This window comes from Mastomys coucha, unplaced genomic scaffold (assembly GCF_008632895.1).
Source record: "Mastomys coucha isolate ucsf_1 unplaced genomic scaffold, UCSF_Mcou_1 pScaffold18, whole genome shotgun sequence".
Classification (NCBI taxonomy): domain Eukaryota; kingdom Metazoa; phylum Chordata; class Mammalia; order Rodentia; family Muridae; genus Mastomys; species Mastomys coucha.
Window position 1 is genome coordinate 85,112,551 of NW_022196900.1, and position 20,584 is coordinate 85,133,134.

General features: G+C 50.4%; 1 protein-coding gene across 1 annotated transcript in view; it reads left to right on the forward strand.

The window, feature by feature from the left end:
* The window catches only part of Phc2 (polyhomeotic homolog 2), a gene marked incomplete at its 3' end in the record, with an annotated part of 96,599 nt that overhangs the window by 54,244 nt on the left and 21,771 nt on the right, over positions 1 to 20,584 (forward strand). Inside the window, exons 3-9 of the mRNA XM_031377027.1 lie at positions 2,576 to 2,734; positions 3,575 to 3,652; positions 4,080 to 4,244; positions 5,737 to 5,823; positions 6,751 to 7,054; positions 18,865 to 19,253; positions 19,504 to 19,669. Coding sequence (XP_031232887.1) covers positions 2,576 to 2,734; positions 3,575 to 3,652; positions 4,080 to 4,244; positions 5,737 to 5,823; positions 6,751 to 7,054; positions 18,865 to 19,253; positions 19,504 to 19,669 — 1,348 coding nt within the window. The remainder of the gene's footprint in view (positions 1 to 2,575; positions 2,735 to 3,574; positions 3,653 to 4,079; positions 4,245 to 5,736; positions 5,824 to 6,750; positions 7,055 to 18,864; positions 19,254 to 19,503; positions 19,670 to 20,584) is intronic.

The following is a 20,584-nucleotide window of genomic DNA, read 5'->3' on the forward strand; positions in this document are numbered from 1 at the left end:
TATATATATATATATATATATATATATATATATATATATATATTACACACACATACATAATATGTGCACACACATACAAATATGCATGCATACACACATGCACCACACACATACACTCACACAAACATAATATATACATGTACACATATATAATACGCGTACATATATACATGCATGCACATGTACACAATACACACAGTCACAGACACATGTACATGAAGATATACACATGCAGACAAGCACACATACATGCATACATATGCATTCACACACATGTACACGCATACAAACATACACATGCAGATATGCACACATATGCAGGCACATATAAACATAAATTTAAGGCTTTCAAAGACAAGTGGCCCCAGACAATTCTTTGTCCTTGAAGCCTTATCAGTTATCTAAAGTTTGCTATTTGTCAGGTCCTCCAGGGAGTTAGACACAGTCCCAAAATGTGATCATGTGCTGCCATCAGTCATGGTATGCGCCTGGCATTGTGCTAAGCATTTTACATTGCAATCTTTATTGTTATTGTGAGACAGGATCTCACTCTACCCCAGACTGGGCTGGAACTCACTGTTTAGCACAGGCTGGCCTAGAATCCATGGCGATCCTCCTGCCTCAGCCTCTCAATGCTGAGCTTTCAGGCACATACCACCATAGCTGACCACATATGTCTTCTTCAGTTATGAGAATGGCTGATATTAGGCACAGGTCCACACTTGACAAAACAAAGTCTCAGATGAGGCAATGCAACATAAAAAGGAGAGAAAAAGACCTAACTCTCCAGGATGCTCCAGCAGACGGCATTTACCACTGTTATTTTTATCTATTTGAGCATCCTTGTAAATGGGGCAGGTTAGAGAAACCACTACTGGGAAATGTTTACTTTAAGGAACTCTGCTGTTATACTTTGGATAAACTAGGCAAGTGACCTCATCCTGCATTGGTCTTAGGCCCAGAAGAGGGAATGGGGGAGAAGCCACCGCAGAGAGTGGGAAACCTGGGAAACTGTTGTAGACCAAGCCGGCTGCTCTGGCCTGTTGCTCTCCAGTTATCTCTGTTCACACTTCATCAAGTTGCATTTCCCATCCCGTCCCTCCACAGGCTCTTCCCTGTCCCTCCACACTGGAGTCTTTAGCTCTGGTTTTCAGCATTACAGTGGAATATGTCTACCTCCTGGTGCTCACCAGAACTGTAGGCCAAAGGCTGTTGGGGTTTCTGCTCTGGTGGGTCTCTGCATTCAGGCCCTGACAGACACTGGGTTCCTCTCCACTCCAGATAAAGTTACCCCTGGTGTGGAGGAGTCGTAGAATCCCTGCCACTGCTGGCTGGGCTGCTGGGGGGCCACTTTCAGGAATCTGAAGGAAATGGGCCTAGTGTAGGAGTAAATACAAATGGAACAGGGGACAGTGGGACAGAAAGATTGTGATTCCTTTATGCAGGGTCCAGAGTAGAACGCAATGAAGCAGAGAGGGATTGGGAATGCATTCATAGAAGATGGGATTCTGGGGGACACCAGAGCCCTGGGAAGATCTGTGACATCAGCCTGGTAGGACTGAACCCCAAATCCAAGCCAAGAGCCCTAGAGCCACTTAGAGGAGATCCTTACCAGAGACTCTCTGCCAGTCACTGCTGGTCAGTGACAAACCTGAGACCAGACTCACTGCACTGGAATAGGGGAGCAGGGCTAGACCTGTGTGGGCATCATGTGGAAGGGGTAGCCAAGAAGGGAGGAAAAATGTGTCTGGCTCTTTTTGTGCTGATGATAAGCAAGGAATAAAGACTAGCCTCTACAGACCACTGCTTGGAGACAGCCCCCACAAAAAGGAAGAGGAGAGCTGGGCAGTGGTGGCGCACACCTTTAATCCCAGCACTTGGGAGGCAGAGGCAGGCAGATTTCTGAGTTCGAGGCCAGTCTGGTCGAGTGAGTTCCAGGGCAGCCAGGGATACACAGAGAAAACCAAAAAAAAAAAGAAAAGAAAAGAAAAAAAAAGGAAAGAAGAGAAGACAGAGCGGAGAGTTGAACCCAGTATATGTCCTCCTCCATAGTATGGTGGTATGGCCGTGCCCCACCAAGCGAGGCCTTCTTAAGGGATGACAGGACTCAGAGAGCTCCCAGGAACCTTGTGGGGAAGCAGCTACCTTGATGTCCCTCAGCTTTCCTGACTCCCGATGACCCTTCTGACTCACCTTTTCTCCCCGCCCCTTCTGCTTGTCACCTTGAATATGAGGGTAGAATAAGGGAGAGTGTCTACCAAGCCTGGCATGGGAGGCTGCGTCTTCCAAGTTGTGGGCTGAGGAGCGGGGTATGAGCAGCTGAGGAGCGGGGTACAGGCAGCTGAGGAGCAGGGTATGGACAGCTGAGGCAGAGCACCCTGTTAGGCAGGAGCTAAAGACAGGCATCTGACAGATTAAGGTAGGCAGGCATAAAACTCTGCGGGTGGCTCTCTGTGCCGCCTGGGGAGTGATGTGAGGTCCTTCTCTGGGCAGCTGGTGTGGAGGAGGCATGAATGCAGAGAGGACACATTTTGTGGCCGGTCCATACTCCTGCTTCCTCTCTCATGCCTCTCAGGTGATCCAGCAGGCCCTACACAGGCAGCCCAGCACGGCAGCGCAGTACCTGCAGCAGATGTATGCTGCCCAGCAGCAGCACCTCATGCTGCAGACTGCGGCCTTACAGCAGCAGCACCTCAGCAGCGCACAGCTCCAGAGCCTGGCGGCAGTACAGCAGGTGAGGGACGGGCTAACCCGGGCACCCAGGCTCTTTCGGAATCTGAAACAAGCCCTATCGCTCAGAGTCCCCACACAGTCCCCAAGAAGCAGGTCTTATTGTTGCGTGTCCTTAAGCAGGGAAAAGACAGATACCAACGCTTACTGCTCATGAATGGAGTACCCAAAGTTCTCACCCGCTGGCCCAGCAAGTGCTGGGTGAGCCCATGTAGTGACTTAAGGAGCAAGCCAGTCTGTCTGGTGATGCTCTCTCCTTCCTTCCGCTGAGGGAGACATATGTTCACTGACAGATTCATTCTTCACCCGATGCAATGTTTTATTCTGTGGGTGGAGCTGATGTCAGGCACAGCGTGCACTGTGGACCCTGCCTCCTTGGAGCAAGTACACAAGGCCTTTATCTATGCTGCGATTCTCAGTAGAAAAGGATGAACTGTTGCAGCTGGACCACAGGAGGCTGCCCCACATCAGATGGTCAGGGAAGCTCTCTCTGCTGGGATAACACTGAGTGGCTAGAGGAGTGAGGCAGGTTAGACATTCCAGTGTGCAGCACTCTCACGTGGTGCCAGTGGCCTCATGGATGGAGTGGGTGGGTGGGGTGGAGGTCTGGAGAGAGCTGGAGTTGTTTGCTGGGCAGTGGTGATGGCCCGCTGTCAGAGTACCAGTGCTCTCAGTTATTACTGGTCCTTTCTGAGTCAGGAGGCCCTGCCCGTGTGGATAAGGAAAATGGGATTAGGCCCTAGGGGCTGCTCTCCTGATCACTGTTCAGAGCACCTCCCAGAAAACAGGGGTCCGCCAATCACTGAGGGGGAAGACACTAATGACCAGAGTTTGTTCTTTCCAGGCAAGCCTGGTGGCCAACAGACAAGGAAGTACTTCTGGTAGCAGTGTGTCCTCCCAGGCTCCCGCCCAGTCCTCCTCAGTGAGTATGGTATGGGAACGACAGGCAGTCCACATCCAAGGATTGGCTCTTGCCTACAGTGCTCCCTAGTTCCTGGATCCAGCTGAGGGGAAACCTTAGCCATGTAGAGTCATAGCTGGAATCAGTTGCTCCTGCCAGGGAAAAAATGGGCATGCTCTTTCTAGCTCTGATATTAACAGCCCCCATCATCTTCCTGGCATCAAGGCTCAGTTGCTAACTGTACTTGCACCATAGGGTCCAGCCTGCAGCTGTGTGTCGAAGCCAGCTACGGGGCAAAGTTAGAGGAACCACCCAGAGCCAAGAGCAGGAAATGGTCCTAAAGGACGCCACATAGGCCATAGAACAGGAGAAGAGGGAGGCAAAAAAATGGAGGGGACACTGCTCGCCCCAGCCTCCTGTTTTCTCATGTGCACATCTCTCTCATCAGCTCAATCTGGCAGCCTCCCCGGCAGCAGCCCAGCTTATCAACCGGGCACAGAGTGTCAATTCAGCCACAGCCTCGGGCCTTGCCCAGCAGGCCGTGCTCTTGGGCAACACATCCTCTCCTGCCCTGACTGCCAGCCAAGCACAGATGTACCTCAGGGCACAGATGGTGAGTATTTGAGTCCTGGGTGTGTTCCTGGACTTCGGGGACACAGTCAGGAAAGATAGAAGATAAGAGAAAGGAGCAGAGAACACTAGGAACCAAGAGCAGGAGGAAGGGGGTGGAAGAAACCCAAGGGCTGAGTGGGAGGCCGTAGGGCTCAGAAAGGGCCAGGTCCAGGACGGAGCCAGCGAAAGTCACCCACAGTACCTCCCTCCCCTCCCCAACTCAGAACTAAGTTAGGGGGACGGGGCAGGATGCAGGCCCAGGTGGTGCCTAGAACTCACAGCTGCTCCACAGAGATGAGCTGACTCCCAGGACAGTCCTCTCAGCTTGCCCCCATTCTATTTCATGCAGAGCATACCTGAGCTGGCACTGGCATGCCTGGAATCTCTCCTCTGTGTCTGCCCCTCAGGGGTCCTTAGGTCTGGGAACAGCAGACTAGGAAGCAACACATAGCCATGGTGGGCTCCAGTTGACAAGTCCTCGCTCATGTGCCCCATGCTGAAGAGCTATTTTTCTCTTTTACCCATGAGGACACCATCCTGAAGTCCCCCCCCCCCCCGCGCCTCTGCTGTTATGGCCAGAGCATCACACTCGGGGCCATTCTGGTCTTGTTCCCTAATTTTTCTTACTGGTTCCAAGCTTGTCACTGCAGGGACCTTCCCTTCTCAGACAGTGCCTCAGGCAGCATATGACGGACTTCGATGTCCCCAGCCAACTGGCAGGCACACTTTACTCTATGTCCCCATGGGGGTCCTGATGCCCGTCTGCTGCCCCCTAAGAGCAGAATGTACACAGAGGGAATGATCCAGGAGGCCCCAGCACTGAGATGAAAGCCCCCTGCCCAGATACCAGCTTATCCACACGCATGCAGAGACAGAGCCACTCAGAGGTCAAGGTGCCAGCCAGCGCTGGCTCATTACCTGCACCCCTCCAGATGAGATGCAGTCACTGTAGCTCCAAGCCATCTCTTTCCTCTGCTGTTGCTGCTTCCAGACTCCCCTCCCGCACCCCTGCTGAATCAGAGCTTGACCAAGAAAGTGACTATTGTGCATACCTGATGTAATCCTTTCTGAAAGATAATCTTATTCTGATCTAGCCCTGGGGACAGAGCTATCTTAGACCTGGAAGATTGGCCTGTGACAGCTGCCCAAGGTTCCTTCTCACCAGGACTGAGGAGACAGTAACTGATTCTGAGGAAACAGAGTCCCTCAGAACAAGCCCCCCACAGAGGGCTCTCCCCTGTCTGGCTTGGTTCATCGCACCTCAAGCCTTTTAAGACATCTGTTAAGTGTCCCTGGGCTTCCTGCCTTCTTGGCTTTGGTTCCTGCTTGCCTAGCTGCCTTCACATTCATTCCCTGGCTAAACTACTCTACCCTGTGGCTGAGCCCACACTGGGCTGTAAAAGGCGCCTCATTCCCTGTGATTCCAGGCCCAGCCAGGTAACTTGGTGCAGGTAGCTAGGAGCCTAGGCCGCACTGTTCCTTTGTCCCCTCAGCTCATCTTCACGCCCACGGCCACCGTCGCTACTGTACAGCCTGAGCTCGGCACTGGCTCCCCCGCTCGGCCCCCTACCCCTGCCCAGGTGAGGATCCCGGGCTTGTGGGTGGGCAGGGGGGTGGGCAGCTCTTAGAGGGGCAGGGGTGCTGGCAGTGGTAGGACTTGTCTATGAAGCAATAAGAAAATAGACTCGCTTGTTAATTCCCACCCAGCTGACCTCAGCATCTCTTGGCTCTGTCTTGGCCCCTCTGAATATAGGTAGGCAGCAGAGAGCACAGTGGACCAGCACTGAGGGCTGGGGATTGGAGGGCAGGGGCATACTGAGAGAAGGAAGGGGATGGGTCCTGACCTCCGGCCTTCTGCTACAGCACATAGGTGCTATTCTGTGTGAAAAGTCTGGGGGAACCTGAGGACGGACCTCTTACTCCGTCTTCCCACCCTATCTCCAGAAGGGGGACCCAAGCTCAAAGATGGAGAAGCTAGGTTATGAGCCCAGCATTGCCTCCCTTTGTCCAGCAGAGGGCAGCAGGGACCAGGCTGAATAATCCTGCAGCTGTCTTAGAAATGACTGGCGTTAACCTGATTGTGAGGACAAGTTGATCCTCTGTTTGCCTGTCAGTCTTGTCCTGTTTTGTTCCATACTGTGCCTTGCCTTGGTGGTATGCAATAGTGTCAGAGGGGTGGGAGAGTAAGGAAAGAAAGGCGCTGGCTTCCCTGCCCCTGTCTGCCGCAGCCGGGCAGCCCCAGCATTCAGTTCTGATCGCTAACCATACTTCCTATGTTCTTTACAAACTCCACTCACTCCTGGCTTCTCTTTCAGCCCCTAACTATCCCCCCACCATGTCTCTCTTTCTGCTGTCTCTTTTCTATCTCTGTCTCTTTCTCTCGCTCTCTCCGTTTAGAACCCATTTTCATGTCTGTAGTCCTGGATCTGCCTTAACTATCTCTCGGGTGTGTGTTGCTATTGCTCCGGCCTGCATTCTCTGGACTCTCATGGGCTCCTCTTTTTCAGGTCCAGAACCTGACGCTTCGAACACAGCAGACACCAACAGCAGCAGCAGCTTCGGGCCCTCCCCCCATCCAGCCTGTCCTGCCCAGCTTGGCCCTGAAACCCACACCCAGCAGTAGCCAGCCTCTGCCTGCCCCACCACAGGGCAGGACCATGGCTCAGGGTTCCCCTGCGGGTACCAAGCCTAGTGGGACTGACAATGTGCCGGAGCCACTCAAGACAGGAGATGGCAACAGCAACACGGAGAGCCGGCCTGGGCCTGGCCGGGCAGTTCCTGCTGTGGCTGCTCACCCACTCATTGCACCAGGTAAGGTCCCAACACGATGAAATCTGAGTTGTGGGTCAAGAGAACCGTCCAAACCTTCCTTCCGTGTGCATTAGAACACTAGCCTCTCCCTGTCCTCTCCCAGTCCTGGGGTGTGTGCCAGCTCCAGGCTCCAGTTCATGCTTAGTCTGACTTTAGGGAAGGAAACCGCATCCCTAGGGATAAGCCTTTTCACTGACACAGCCCCGGATCCCCAGTCACAGCCTGAGCCCTGAACGGGTGGAAACTGGTAGTTGAACTATTTTGGGATTCCCAAAGTTAGTGAAAGGGATGTGGCCAGCCAGAGCTTGTAAGAGCCACAGGCAGAGGAGAGGCAGGAAGCTGACTCGCACCCTTCAGCAGGACTCAGTTAACTAATGTGGGCAAGGCTTTCTGCCTCCTCTGAGGACGCAGAGGCCAGGGAGCGCATTGGAGGGTGGCATTGTGGCTGTTCTGTATCCAGCTCTGAGCCCCGCAGGAGCTCAGGAGACAGGAGCTGGGAACGGCTTGCCAGGGATCTCCGCACTTGAGAGTAAATCTAGAAGACTGAAAAAAAAAATAGCTGATTGTTTGCAGGGTGCATTCTTCAAACGGGGATGAGTCAGTGGGTCTCTGGCTAGCCCCAGCCCTGCCCACTGAACCTTCCAGCACTGGCTGTCAATGAGAAAATCTGCCAAGAGCTTTGGAAGCAGACTTTCTAGTGGAAGGGACAAGTGCGAGTGATTCAACAACAGAAATAAATATAGCAGGGAACATATTGCTTGTATTAAAGACAGTCCCTGTGGCCAACCCTTTGAGAAAGCCACTGACCTTCATCCTCACCCACACCACTAAGAATCCAATAGACTCCACATGGTCTTTGAAGTTTTCTTGAGAATCTATCACTAGATCAAAACTAAAGTGGTCAGGCTGGGGTGTAACGTGGAAGTACAATACTTACCTAGAATATATGAAGCCCTGGCTTTGATGCCTACTGTCTCCAAAAAGGTTTTGGTTTGGGGTTTTTTTGTTTGTTTGTTTTGTTTTTGGTTTTTTTAAATGTCAAAGTATGCTTTCTTACCTAAGAGAACATTCAGTTAAAAGCAAATCCATTCAGGTTTATAATCCGTTGTAGGTATGGCAGGCACAGAGGGCCAACTCACTGCCAGACAACTGGAATGGTCTCTCAGAGGACGTAGCACCTTAGTCTTTTTATGTAGCCCAGGTCAACCTGGAACTCCCCATCTTCCTGTCTTAGCCTCATGAATACTGGAGTACCCAGCTAGCACCTGAATCTTGAAGAACAAGCAGCAGTAACCCAACGCACTAGGAAGGGCTAGGCACCCTAGGCAGACAGAAGGCAGCACGCACAGGTCAAGCGCATGAAGACAGGTCATCTCTCTGCCTTTTGGGAACTTCAGCAATCACCCAGGACAAAGGACAGGTTAATCCCTTGCATAGGTCTGACCTGAGCTGAGGAGGGCACCCACCTGCAGAGGCCCAAGGTTCCCAGTCTTCCACCTGCCTGGCATTGCTATTTCCAGAGACTGCTCCAGCTGTGTTCTTTGGTGGAAAAAGAAACTGAGACTGGACAGCCAGACTTAGGGAGAACCACATGTGTTGAGAACATTAGGCTGGAACTAGAGTAATAAAACTCCTCCTCATCCTTTTCTCCCTCCTCCTCCTTCTCTTCCTCCTCTCCCTCCTCTTCCTCTTCTTCTTCTTCTTCTTCCTTTGATTCAACAACATTTAAATTTTTTTACTGAAAAAAAATTATACATTATATTGATCATCTTTTCCCCTCCCCCAATTCCTACCAGATCCTCTTGATCCCCAACCACCCAACTTCTCTGTCCCTCTTTTTAAAAACACATACAAGCCAGGCAGTGGTGTCACACACCTTTAATCCCAGCACTTGGGAGACAGAGGCAGGTGGATTTCTGAGTTTGAAGCCAGCCTGGTCTACAAACTGAATTCCAGGACAGGCAGGGCTATACAGAGAAACCCTGTCTAGAAAAAACAAACAAACAAACAAACAAAAACAAAAACAAACAAGAAATACACATTAAAAATGGAAATCATACAAGACAAAGACCAATAAGACAAAAACGCCCAAACAAACCAAATGAGATAAAACTTCTACAAAAATAACATTGACTTTGTTTTGTGTTGACCAATTACTCTTAGCTATGGGACCTATCCTCAAGTGTGGTTAATATACCAGTGAGACGCCATTGGAGAAAAGTAGTGTTTCCTTTGCCAGTGGGTATCAGTTGCAGATGGCATCTTGGTTAGGGCTGGGAGCCATGTCCACTTGCCCCTCTCATCACGGACAGGCCCTGTGTGTGCTGCCATGGTCTCTGTGAGTTCATATGTGCATCGGCCCTGTTGTGTCTGGAAAATACTGTTTCTTTGGCGTTATCCATCATCACCTCTGGCTCTAACACTCTTTCCAACTCCTTTTCCACAAGGGTCCCCAGGCCTTGAGGGGAGGGCCAAAGCCCCACTTCTGAGTCCCATCCCTGGAGCAATTTCAGGCCCAGTACCTTGGGAATCCCATTCCTGCCCAGACCAAAGTGCAGCTTCTCGCTAGGTTGAAACCAGCCACAAATTCTAAGGATTTTGAAACAAAACAAAGCAGGTTTTGAGTGGCTCACAAGGCTGCTGGCATCTCTGTGACTTCCAAGAAGCTGGGCAGAGAGAGGAAAGATACCCACAAGCAGTCTGTCCTTTGTTGGAGAGCATGCAGTCTGTACATGCCATGTCTTTCTACCTTTGAGCCCTTTCTAGCCGGGCAGTGGTGGTGCACACCTTTAATCAGAGGCAGAGGCAAGCAGATTTCTGAGTCTGAGGACAGACAGGTCTAAAGAATAAGTTCCAGGAGAGCCAGGACTACATAGAGAAACCCTGTTTCAAGAACTCCTCCACCCCAAAAAAAGAAAGCCCTTTCTCTGTTGTTTGACAGTTGGGAAAGCTGAGGTCTGGGGAGATCTCCCCAAGAACTTACACATACAGTTCTGTCCCCAGAGTCGCAAGTAGTCAGTGAGGGGCTGAGCCCAACTCCACATCCCATGTCCTCGGCTCTGCACCACAGCCAGGCCAGGAGCCACTCCCAATTCTTACAGTGACTTGGAGCTTCCTTGCCTCTCCTCTTCCCAACCCAAAGCTCAAACTGGGGGTTCTAAGGCTGTTTGTTGATTTGCAGATCCAAATGGCTCCCTCTCTGTGCTCTTGAGCACCCACCCCGAAACGTCAATAGCACCCCTGAAACGTCAACAACAGTGAAAGGCAGGCTTGAGGGCCTGGGGCCTAGGTGTGGTCTGAGCCTGACAGTGTGGGTGTGATGCAGATGAGACCGGTGGCCCCACAGGGCTTTCCGTGGAGCAGCTGTGTGCTAAGGAATACAAAGACCCTCTCCCCAGAGACACAGATCAGTGGGCTTGGCATTGTTCCTGCTTCCCACTGTCTGGCCCATTCTTCCTTTCTCTCCTGCCCCCACCCCTCCATAAGCCTCTCCAGTCCTCGACTCCCACCTTCCAAAAGGAAGGCAGCTGGGGGAGGCTTAGAAGCCACTGGGCCTCTCTGGGCCTGTGGAACAAAAAAGACTGAAATAATTCTTTCAACCTGATGGGGGGTGGAGGACAGAGCAAAGCAGCACCTGTCAGACTGCACAGTTCCTCAGGGCGCAGAGGTGACGGCTGGCCTTCTGCCCAGCCAGCCCACTGTGTGTCAATGAGGTAGGGGCGAAGGCTGGAGAGCGGAGCAGGCATGTTTGTGCTTGTGAGAGAGCACTGTGCACGGGAGGAGTCTGTTGTGTTACAGGAGCATTTTTTAAAGCTGGCTGGCTGCCTCAGGAGGAAGGTGGGCAGTTGAGACTTGTGGGGGGCAGGGGCAGAGTAGCAAAGAGGAATGTGTCTTCCCTGGGGGTGTTTCCTCCAGAGAGGCAAGCCCTCCTGCCCCAGCTGGGACTGCTCCCACTGACAGCTGTTTGGGGGCAAAGCCCCTCCCCCATGGCAAGCTCCCTGCTGTTCTTGCTCCTGTCACCTTGGCAACCAGCTTCTTTAGGCTGTGCAAATAGAAAAGGTCCCTTATGCCCTGAAAGAGTGTGGATGGGGGGAGGGGAGGCAGGGCAGGAGAGCAGAGCCTAAGATGTTGAGCCTTGGAAGAGAAGGCAAAGGGTCTGGCCTTGCCCTTCTTAGGGTTAGGGGGACTGGATCGTGGAAGGCAGAAGAGGGCAGGCAGAAGGGTCTTGTGAGCCTGGCCTCTGGGACAGCCAAGACCTAAGGCAAGCTGACCAGCTAAGAGGCTTGGTCCTTTGACTCATCATTCTGGGTGATAAACTCCGGGCTCTGGGTAATACTCAGGCCCAACCCAATGGTGAGGAGACAGTTGCTGACCAAGAGGAGTGTGTTGTTGTAAAAGGGAGTTGTAGTGTCTCTGAAGGTCCCGGGACACTGTCACTTAGATGTACCTCCAGATGCCAGGTCTTTGTTCAATGTCCTCAACCGCCTCAAGTCTTGGCTCTGAGGGGAAATCTTCAGAGGGGCAGGCCTGCCATGTAGCTGTTTTATCACAGAGTGGATTTGTGTCAGGGGGCAGAGGTTTCCGTCTGTGATAGGCTGGACACAGTGATGCTTTCTGGTTCAAGGATTCTTGAGTGCTGTGTATTTTCCTCTCAAAGCAGCTGCTAAGTTAGTGGGTGACACTCACTAGGAAGACAACTGCAATAAACAGCTAAGCATGCAGACGAACCTGCTATCCAGCTGCAGATCGAAATTGCCAGCGATTTTGATGTTAAAATCATAGAACCAGCCTTGAAAGTTATTCCAGCAATGTAGGACCAGAGTTAGATTATGAAGACTCTTAGGCTCAGGGAAAACTCAGAACACATCAGTTATCAGGAATGGGAGGGGGGTGGAATTTACCCAGGATCCTTCACAGCGTAGGTGAGTGTGAATGTGTGCTTGTGTTTGTGCCAAGAAAGAGAAAGCCAGTTGCAGTGCATATCTCCTTTCACCTACCTCACAAAGGAAAACGACGTGGCCCAGAGGCTTAATGTTAGGAGAAGGTGAGATTCGAGTTATAGAAGTCATTTGAGACATTCAAAGCAATAGAGTATTTAAGAACAGCTATGCTAGCCAGGCGTGATAATGCACGCCTTTAATCCCAGCACTAGGGAGGCAGAGGCAGGCAAGATCTCTGTGAGTTCAAGGCCCACCTGGTGTACAGAGTATGTTCTAGGGCTACACAGAGAAACTTTGTCTGGAAAGACAAAAGAGCAAATAAACAAAGCAAATACAAAAAGAACAGCTACTGTTTCCTAGCACCTACTATGTACCAAGCATTGGGCAAAAATTGTGGGGTGTGTGTGTGTGTGTGTGTGTGTGTGTGTGTGTGGTCTAAATATAATACTCTATTTGATACTAATACCTACCCTATATGATATGTATCAGCATTAACAGAACAGGAAATCAAGATTCAGAAAGGTTAGGTGGTTTATCTAAGGTGGCATAGCCTATAGGTGGCAGAGCCAAACTTCCATCCTGGATCTGATTCTAAAATTCCTGCCTGGAGCCACCCTGCAGTGTAGCCTTTGCCAAGGGTAGGGTAAGACAGGAATACCAGGTTGTCCTCTAAGGCTCCAAGCTGTTTCACAAGGAGACTTGTGTACACGGGGATTTGGTGGTCTTACCTTATGGCTGCCAAAAAGACATGGGGCCCACCAAAAAAGTGTCCCTCAGTGGCCATCCTGTTTTTATACCCTGTTACCTCTTATGGGGGATTTTTTTTTCTTCATTTTCCTTCCTTCGAAAGCTACTGCTACCCAAGCCTGGAGGGAACTCATCATTGGAAAGTCATGGATTGTTTAAGGCCCATCTAAAAAGACTGTCCCTGTCTACTCAAGAGGAGAAGAGCTTCATTCAGTCCCACCCATTCCCTGAAAGCTGGGTCACATGGGCATCTCAGGAGAGGAGCAGTCCCTGGGAAGTACTGCCCCCGATTAGATCCACGCTGAGACTACCACCCTCTCTTCCCAGGCCCCTTCTCACAGACACCTTGAACTTGAGCTTTGCAGAGCACCAGGCCAGTCCTCCAGTGTGTTAGGTATGCCCGATGCCACTTTGTTCCCCAGTGCTAATCCTCTTGCCATTGGCTTTTGAAGGCTGGTTGGGCTAAACCCGTCTTTGGGAAAGCCACCTTTGGAAGTGTCCTCCAAAGCTGAATCCTCATGCCATGCGTGTGCTCTTCATATGCTAAGCTTCTTTCCTGACACATTTACCAGACTGCATGAAAGCCTCTGTCTGCCACCTGATCTGGCTTCAGAAAGGTCCACTCCACAAGCAGGTAGGACCTCTGATGATCGGGTCCTAGCAATGGTCAGCTTCCCGGCCTTTCCCCTGACCTTGCATTGCCTCCCTGGAATCTGAAAAGGCCAATTCACTGCTCCTAAACCAGTTTGTTGGTAGTGTCAGGGGAGTAAGGTCTCTTAAGCAGAAGGGCTACCTGTGAGGGGTCACTGGCATGTCCACTCATCCCTGGTTGTATCTACTGCTAAGATTTGTTAATAATAGGTATGTATCTGTTGATCTCAAGGCTCCAAGTATGCAGGAGACCTTTCGCTGTTCAAGAAGTTTCCCACTCCAGCTTGCAGGCTGGCATCTACCCATGCTTTTCTGAAACTAGATTATGAAATCACATGATCACAATAGGATGCTCATAGGGGAGAAACAGCATCTCTTTTTAGTAACCACTGCATTTCAAGATTTAGAAAGGTAGCATAAACTTCTGACATCTCTTCACTGAACAAGTATTTCCTGAGCACCTACTACAGACTAAGTATATAGTCCCTAACATGGAGTCCAGTAAGGAGCATTTGGTGGTCTTGTCAGATGGCTGTCCACAAAACACTATGGCTCATGGAGCTCACCAAAAACGCACCCACCATGTGGCAAGCCTGTTTTTATGCCTCGGTGCCTTTTACCGCTCCTTGGCTGTGTGTGTCCTTGATCACCCAGCACCAGCATCCACCCGATAACAGAAAGGGATGGGGAGACTTTGCAGAGCTCTGACTGATGTCTTGTGGAGCCAGAAACTAGTGGACTTTCCAGCAGGTCCTTAGGAAGAAATAAGACAGATCCAGAGACTTCTGGGCATCTGTAGTTCACAAATGAGCACCATCTTGGCTGTAGGGAGTAGGGCATAGCTTCTTCTGGTGTCTGGCTTCAGTGGTAAGGGTCCTCTTTGGTGCCCCCCTATTGAACTGAGAGAGCTCTAGCTCTAGAGAGGGCGAGAATAAACTGGTCTTGCTTTGGTTGGCAGCAGGCAGTCTCTGAGTGGCTAAAGATGTAGAAAATTCTGTTAGACTGTGCGGAAGGCAAAAGAAACTCATCTTTTAAATTAAACAAATGTAAGTCTTTTCAGTTAATAGTAAAGTATGCTTTCAACTCCAAAAGCATTCCATCTGGCTGGAAAGATTAGGGCATATGTATAGAAAAGTATTCCCCAGGACGACCCCTGTGATTGAAAGCTGCACCTTCATTGACTCTTAGAAAGGAACACACGGTCAGTCAACTGATATCGCTTCATTGTGCATCCTAATTAGAAGATGCTAATGTGGAGGAAGGTGATCAATATTTAAAGATCAATGGCGTGCATATTTAAGCAAAGCTGTGTTAGTTACCTCACAATGGCTATGACAGAAGAAGCATCTAAAAAAACACCAGAAACTCTGGGTTCCAACAAATAGAGAAAATGGGAACAAAGCCTGATCCAAAACCCTGAAAGCAGAGGTCACTGGACTAGAAGGAGCACGTTCCAGCAAATGCAAGCGCTGCAGCTGGGGCTCCAAAGGCACACAGCACCGTGCCAGTTCATGGCACACCTAAGTCCGTTAAGGTTGCTGAAGGCTAGTCCAAGAAGGTAAAGGGCAAGGATGGGACGGGGCTTCCAGGGAGAGCAAACTGATCTGAAAGGCCATACCTGTCAGTCACGTTTGGGCCCAGAGAGAAGCAGTTCTGTGGGAGAAACAGATCTCACAAGTGGAACCCTACCTCGTGAGCATTACTGATTGAGCATCTACTACACTCGAGTAGTTTTAGAGGAAACAAGTGGATTGCGTACATTCGCCCACTAAAGAGATTAGTGGTTCACCGAAATAACGATGACATGAGCATCATGCTTAACCCCATTTGAAAGATGGTGGCACAGAGATCCTGAACTAACCAGTGTCATACAGCTGCTAAGTGGCAGAGCTGGCACTCAGATCCAAGAGTATTGGTCCTGGACGCCCCCACACACACACTCCCCAGTGACACTCAGCATGCTGCTTCTCAGAGACTACAGAGTAGAGCATGCTCAGTGGCAGTTCAGAGAAAGGAAGGATCCTGGTGATGGTGCAACCCAGAGGACCAGCATTTGGTCTGTGACCTGGACCAAATGGCAGCAATGCTGTAAAGGAAACAGCAAAGTCTGCTTGGTCAGATAAATAATTAAAAATAAAACATTATGCTGTAAAGAGATACCGAATGCCAGGGCTTTGGACAACTGGACAAAGGGGGTCCCTTGCTGCTTCTTAGTCAGGGGTTGTTTCTGTGCACTGGGGCGATTCATTAGAACTCTGTCCATAAGATGGATTACAGCGGGAAGAAACCGGAATCAGGAAGACTAAGTAGAAAGCTACTGCAATATGCTGAACAAAAGGATTTTTGACCCAGGATAATGCTGCAGTTAAACCATGGTCTTTGCTTTTTATTAACCTCAAAAGATTAATGACACACACTTCCCCAAAATGCCTTTTCTGCTTTGATCTATGAGCTCACTCATCCTTATGAGCTTTCACCCTAGCTTGGGCAGATATGGCATCATTTGTCTGTAACAATTGTAGTTTCACAGAAGTGCCACAGTTTGGAGCAAGCGTAGGAGGCAACTCACAGGACAGGGGCAGGAGGCCAGCAGTCCCCTTCCCAGATCTCCTGGTGTGTTAGCTCTATGTCACATTGCTGCCGGCATCAGCTGACTGAGAGACAAACGGTGCCTCAGCTCACAGCTTTGTAGCTTCTCCTCCATTGTTGCTCAGCCTTGCTGCTTCAGGCCTGTGGCAAGGCAATACATCCTGGTGGGAGCCCATGGCAAAATGAAAACCACACCCCTTGTGGCCAGGAACTAAGTGTGTTCTTTGCCTCCTAACTGTACCCTTTAACTCTTTTAGCATTAGAATTAGCAGTTTTTTCTCTTCAACCTTGTTTTTCCAACCTCATAAATCCTGAAAATTTTGTGCATGTGAATGTTCTTGGATGTGTGCATGCCTGTGTGCACGAGTGTGTGTGTGTGTGTGTGTGTGTGTGTGTGTGTGTGTGTGTGTGTGTGCAGGCCAGAGGTTGAGATCAGATGTCTCCCTCAATCACTTTTCATCTTATATATTGAGACAGAATCTCTCATGTGAACCCCAAGTTACTAAGTTTGACTAATTCTCTAGCCAGCCTGCTCCAGGAACCACCTGTCTCCACCTCCCCAAGTGCTGGGATTATAGCTGGGATGCCACACCCACCCCATCCCTGACATTGTGTAAGCACCAGGGATCCAAACTCTGATCTTGTATTTACACAGCAAGCAGTTCCCTGCACTGACTGGGCTGGCTCCCAACGACAAGACATCCTGAGTTTTAAAACCATTTTCCTAATGACTTCCGTGGAGATGTAGAGCTGGAAGACATGTGCAATCTCTTAGACCAGATCTCTGCTGCCCTGAAGCCCTGAAAGGAAGCAGCCCTTGTCTTGGGTCTCATAGCAGCAGGTGGTGGAGCATCATCCACTGATGCCCTGAGCTCCCCAGACCTGGCTGGTCTCCAGCTCTCCCTCAGAGGGCAGCTTGTGGAACGACTCTGGCCAGCATCTCATCCACTGGTTATTCTAGTTACTGGAGCCTGGTGGACACTGCAGGGCCCCTCGGCACCTCCCAGGCATCTTACCTTGAGTTATCTTTGTGCCTGATGAATAGTTTTTTTGTTTTTGTTTTTGTTTTTGTTTTGCTTTGTTTGGTTATTAAACTCTGAGCTATCCAATGAGGGATTAGGAACAGGGCTTAGGCTGCAGCCACTGTCCAGTTTATAATCCCCAAATGCCTGCTGGTGATGTCTGTGGGGGCTCCTCCCTCCCCTCAAGACCAGCACATCCCCCTTAAATTCACACTGGTCCCCAAGTTTTTTTGGTTCATCACTCATTGTCTTCACATGACCCTGCTTTACTGGCCTTATGCAATCCATCTCCATGGGGGCCAGTGGGGGGCTGGGAGGAGGAGTGTGGGGGTGCATTCCACTCACGCTTCCTGCCACCTCTTCTTTCTGCTCCTTCTTTATTCCTGTTGACAACCTGCTTGGAATTCCATGTGGGGCTATGACAGCTAGGTGTAGGATGCCGTCCCGCAGCTCCTACTTGCGTGGGGTTCCACGAACCGAGGATTTGGAGACCTGCAATGGGTGGCAGAGAAAAGAGACACGACGCCAGGAGAAGGTTCTCATCAAGGCGTAACTTTACTTAGTGAACACGGAGTATATATACTTAGATAAGCACAGGCATGCATATTACATTCAGGTGAGAACAGACATTCGGCAGGATCAAAGCTAAAACTCTAACACAAAGGATTCCAGGACAGGATAGAGAGATCAAAGGTTCACGGCTTCCTAGGGAACTGGTCTCTGGTCCCGATTCATATACATAGGCTCCAAACCCCCAGCGAGTTGAGTCTCTGGTTTCGGTTTCAGTGGGCACAGCAGGGCTCCCACAGCTAGGAACTTGCATGTAGAGGTGAAACTGAAGGAAGATCACATCTCCACTACCTCCGTTTGAAGCCTCTGTGGTTGCAGACTCTGGGTTCTTGGCAAATGTTAACTTGACCTCATAATCTGTCTGTCCTTATGTGGCTGTCCAGATCTGGTGTGAGTGTGCCACTGTGGTCCTCTATGTCTGGCTGGCGTACCTAGTCACTCAGCTCTCTAGGCGTGGGAGTCACTGTGGAAGGGAGCATCTCAATAGGACATATTCAGCTGACCTGTTCGCACTCTGAGCTGGCCTGGATGCTCTCCAGGCAGAGGATTTACACTCGGAACTGGATTTCCTGGGTCATTATTACATATAAGGCAAAAGCTAAAAACACAACAGGGACTACTAAAAGATGTAAGAATCCAAGGGGTGGGATGGGGGAGTAGATGGCTCATTCAGTAAAGTGCCAGCTATGCAAACATGAGGATCTGATTTTGGATTACCAGCATCCATTTACAAACAAACAAAAACAAAGCAAAACAGAAAATATTAAACAAACAAACAAAAAACCCAAACAGGTGCTAGAGTTTAGATCCACAACCCCTGCCCTGAGGGAACAGAGATGGATAGATCCCTGGAGCTCACTGACCTGGCAGCCTGGCTAGACTGATGACTTCCAGTATCAGTGAGACACAATTTCAAAATAATAAAGTAGAGAGTAATAGAGGAAGACACCTGGCTAGGACTCTGCCTCATCACACACAGAGACACACACACACACACACCAGATTCTTACCTCAGAGAGCCAGCCTTGTTAAAATGGAAAGAAAATGGGCAACATATAGGAACTCTGGGTCAGGACAATAACCTGATATGTTTATAACATGTCCTGTTAGGTACTAGGTTGAGTTCTGGATAAAGAAGACATGGTAGTCACTAAGGTAAGGTTTTCTATCTGGAAAGGAAGATCTAACGCAAAAGAGGCTTCCAGGGAAACTGCCTTTGTGTGTGAAAGACACCCAGCAGCAGAGGTTGACCAGTTGACTGTGCTGTCTAATCTGGCTTTTCTCTTTGCAGCTTATGCTCACCTGCAGCCACACCAGCTCCTCCCACAGCCATCATCGAAGCAACCACAACCCCAGTTTGTGGCCCAGCAGCAACCACAGACACCACGGCCTGCACCCCAAGTCCAGTCCCAACCCCAGCTTGCCCCAGTCTCCCCAAGCCTGGCCCTACAGTCCAGTCCAGAAGACCATGCCATGCCTCTAGGCCCAGTGACACAGGCCCTGCCTCTCCAGTGCTCTACTGCGCATGTCCACAAGCCAGGGAGCAGCCAGCAGTGCCAACTTCCCACACTAGACACTGGGTCTCAGCATGGACATCCTGAGGGTGGGTCCCATGCCCCCCAGCGAAGGTTCCAGCACACCTCAGCTGTGATCTTACAGATGCAGCCTGCTTCTCCAGTGGTAAGTAAGCTAGTATCAAGGCATTGGGGACAGCAGGGAGGGCCATGTCTCGGGTGGGCCTGCACTCCTGACTCCAGGTACATCAATGTAGGCTAAAAATTGAGCTTGTCTCTGAATATCCCCAGGAAGAAGAGGGGGCACTCCCTGACTTAGAGATGACTGAATCTTTGCCCAAGCTCCACTGAAACCAGGGTAGTGTCCGAGAACACAGAGGTGATTCACGAGACATCTCTGTCCTGCCCCTTGATAGCCCCAGCAGTGTGTTCCTGATGACTGGAAGGAAGTGGTGCCAGCAGAGAAGAGTGTGCCTGTGACTCGGTCAGGTCCATCCCTGCACCAGCAAGCCATTATCACTGCCATACCTGGTGTCCTTCCTGGACCCAAGAGTCCCAGCATCCAGCAGTGCCCAGCTCACGGTATGAAGTTTTGGGGAAGGGAGGAGGAAGGTGACTTTGCCTGACACTTCCTGGCACCTCTTTCTTGGTGTCTAGGAGGGGATTAGGCCATAAACCTAATGAAGCAACATGGCAGCTGGGTAGCTGGAAACAGAGAGGGAAGCAAGGGCATGGGCCAGGGACAAAGGTGTCCCAGGAGCTAGAAAAGCAGGAGGATCAGAGGGAAAAGAAGAGCGGACCCTGCAGCTCTTTTACCATTGATTTTGAATGCTGCATATATGTGGGTCAAGCTGATAGCAGAGGTGTCAGAGGGACTGAGATTAATTATGGCCAGAGGACCAAAGAGTCTCCAAGAGAAGGGAAATGCTTCAGCGAGCCAGAAGGGAACTCAGAATGAGCTCTGCTTGCTGAAAGCATCTTTGAGGGCACTGTGTTCATCTCTGGGGTCTCCATCTGTCCATCTGAATGACAAGTGACTTCCCACAGCCTGGGCTTCAGGACACTCTGCTGGAGCACTCCACCCTGGTGGGAGAGTCACAGTGGTACCTCCGTCCTCTGTCGTGATCCATTGCTGGCCTTCCTCTGAGCCAGTCTACGTAGTGATCTTGGCCTAGATCTCAAAAGGGCCTGAGCCAACGGCTGCTGACAGCTACAGGCACACTGCATGCTGAGAGTAGGGGTGGGAGAGGCAAGAGGAAAGAAGCTCCGGAAACCAAAGGAGATGTGAAGGGAAAAAAACTTAGGGATGCGGAAAAACAAAAGACAAGGTGGGAGAACTCAAAGTCTTCTAAGGAGTGAAGGTGTGATGGAGGAAAAAGAAAGGAAAAGATACTGGAGAAAGGACACTAGGAAAATAAAAGAGAGGAGGGCAGTCACTCCCTGTGCAGGCTTGCAAGGAGGAAGAGTACGAAAAGTAGGCCTGAGGCTGGGTCAGGG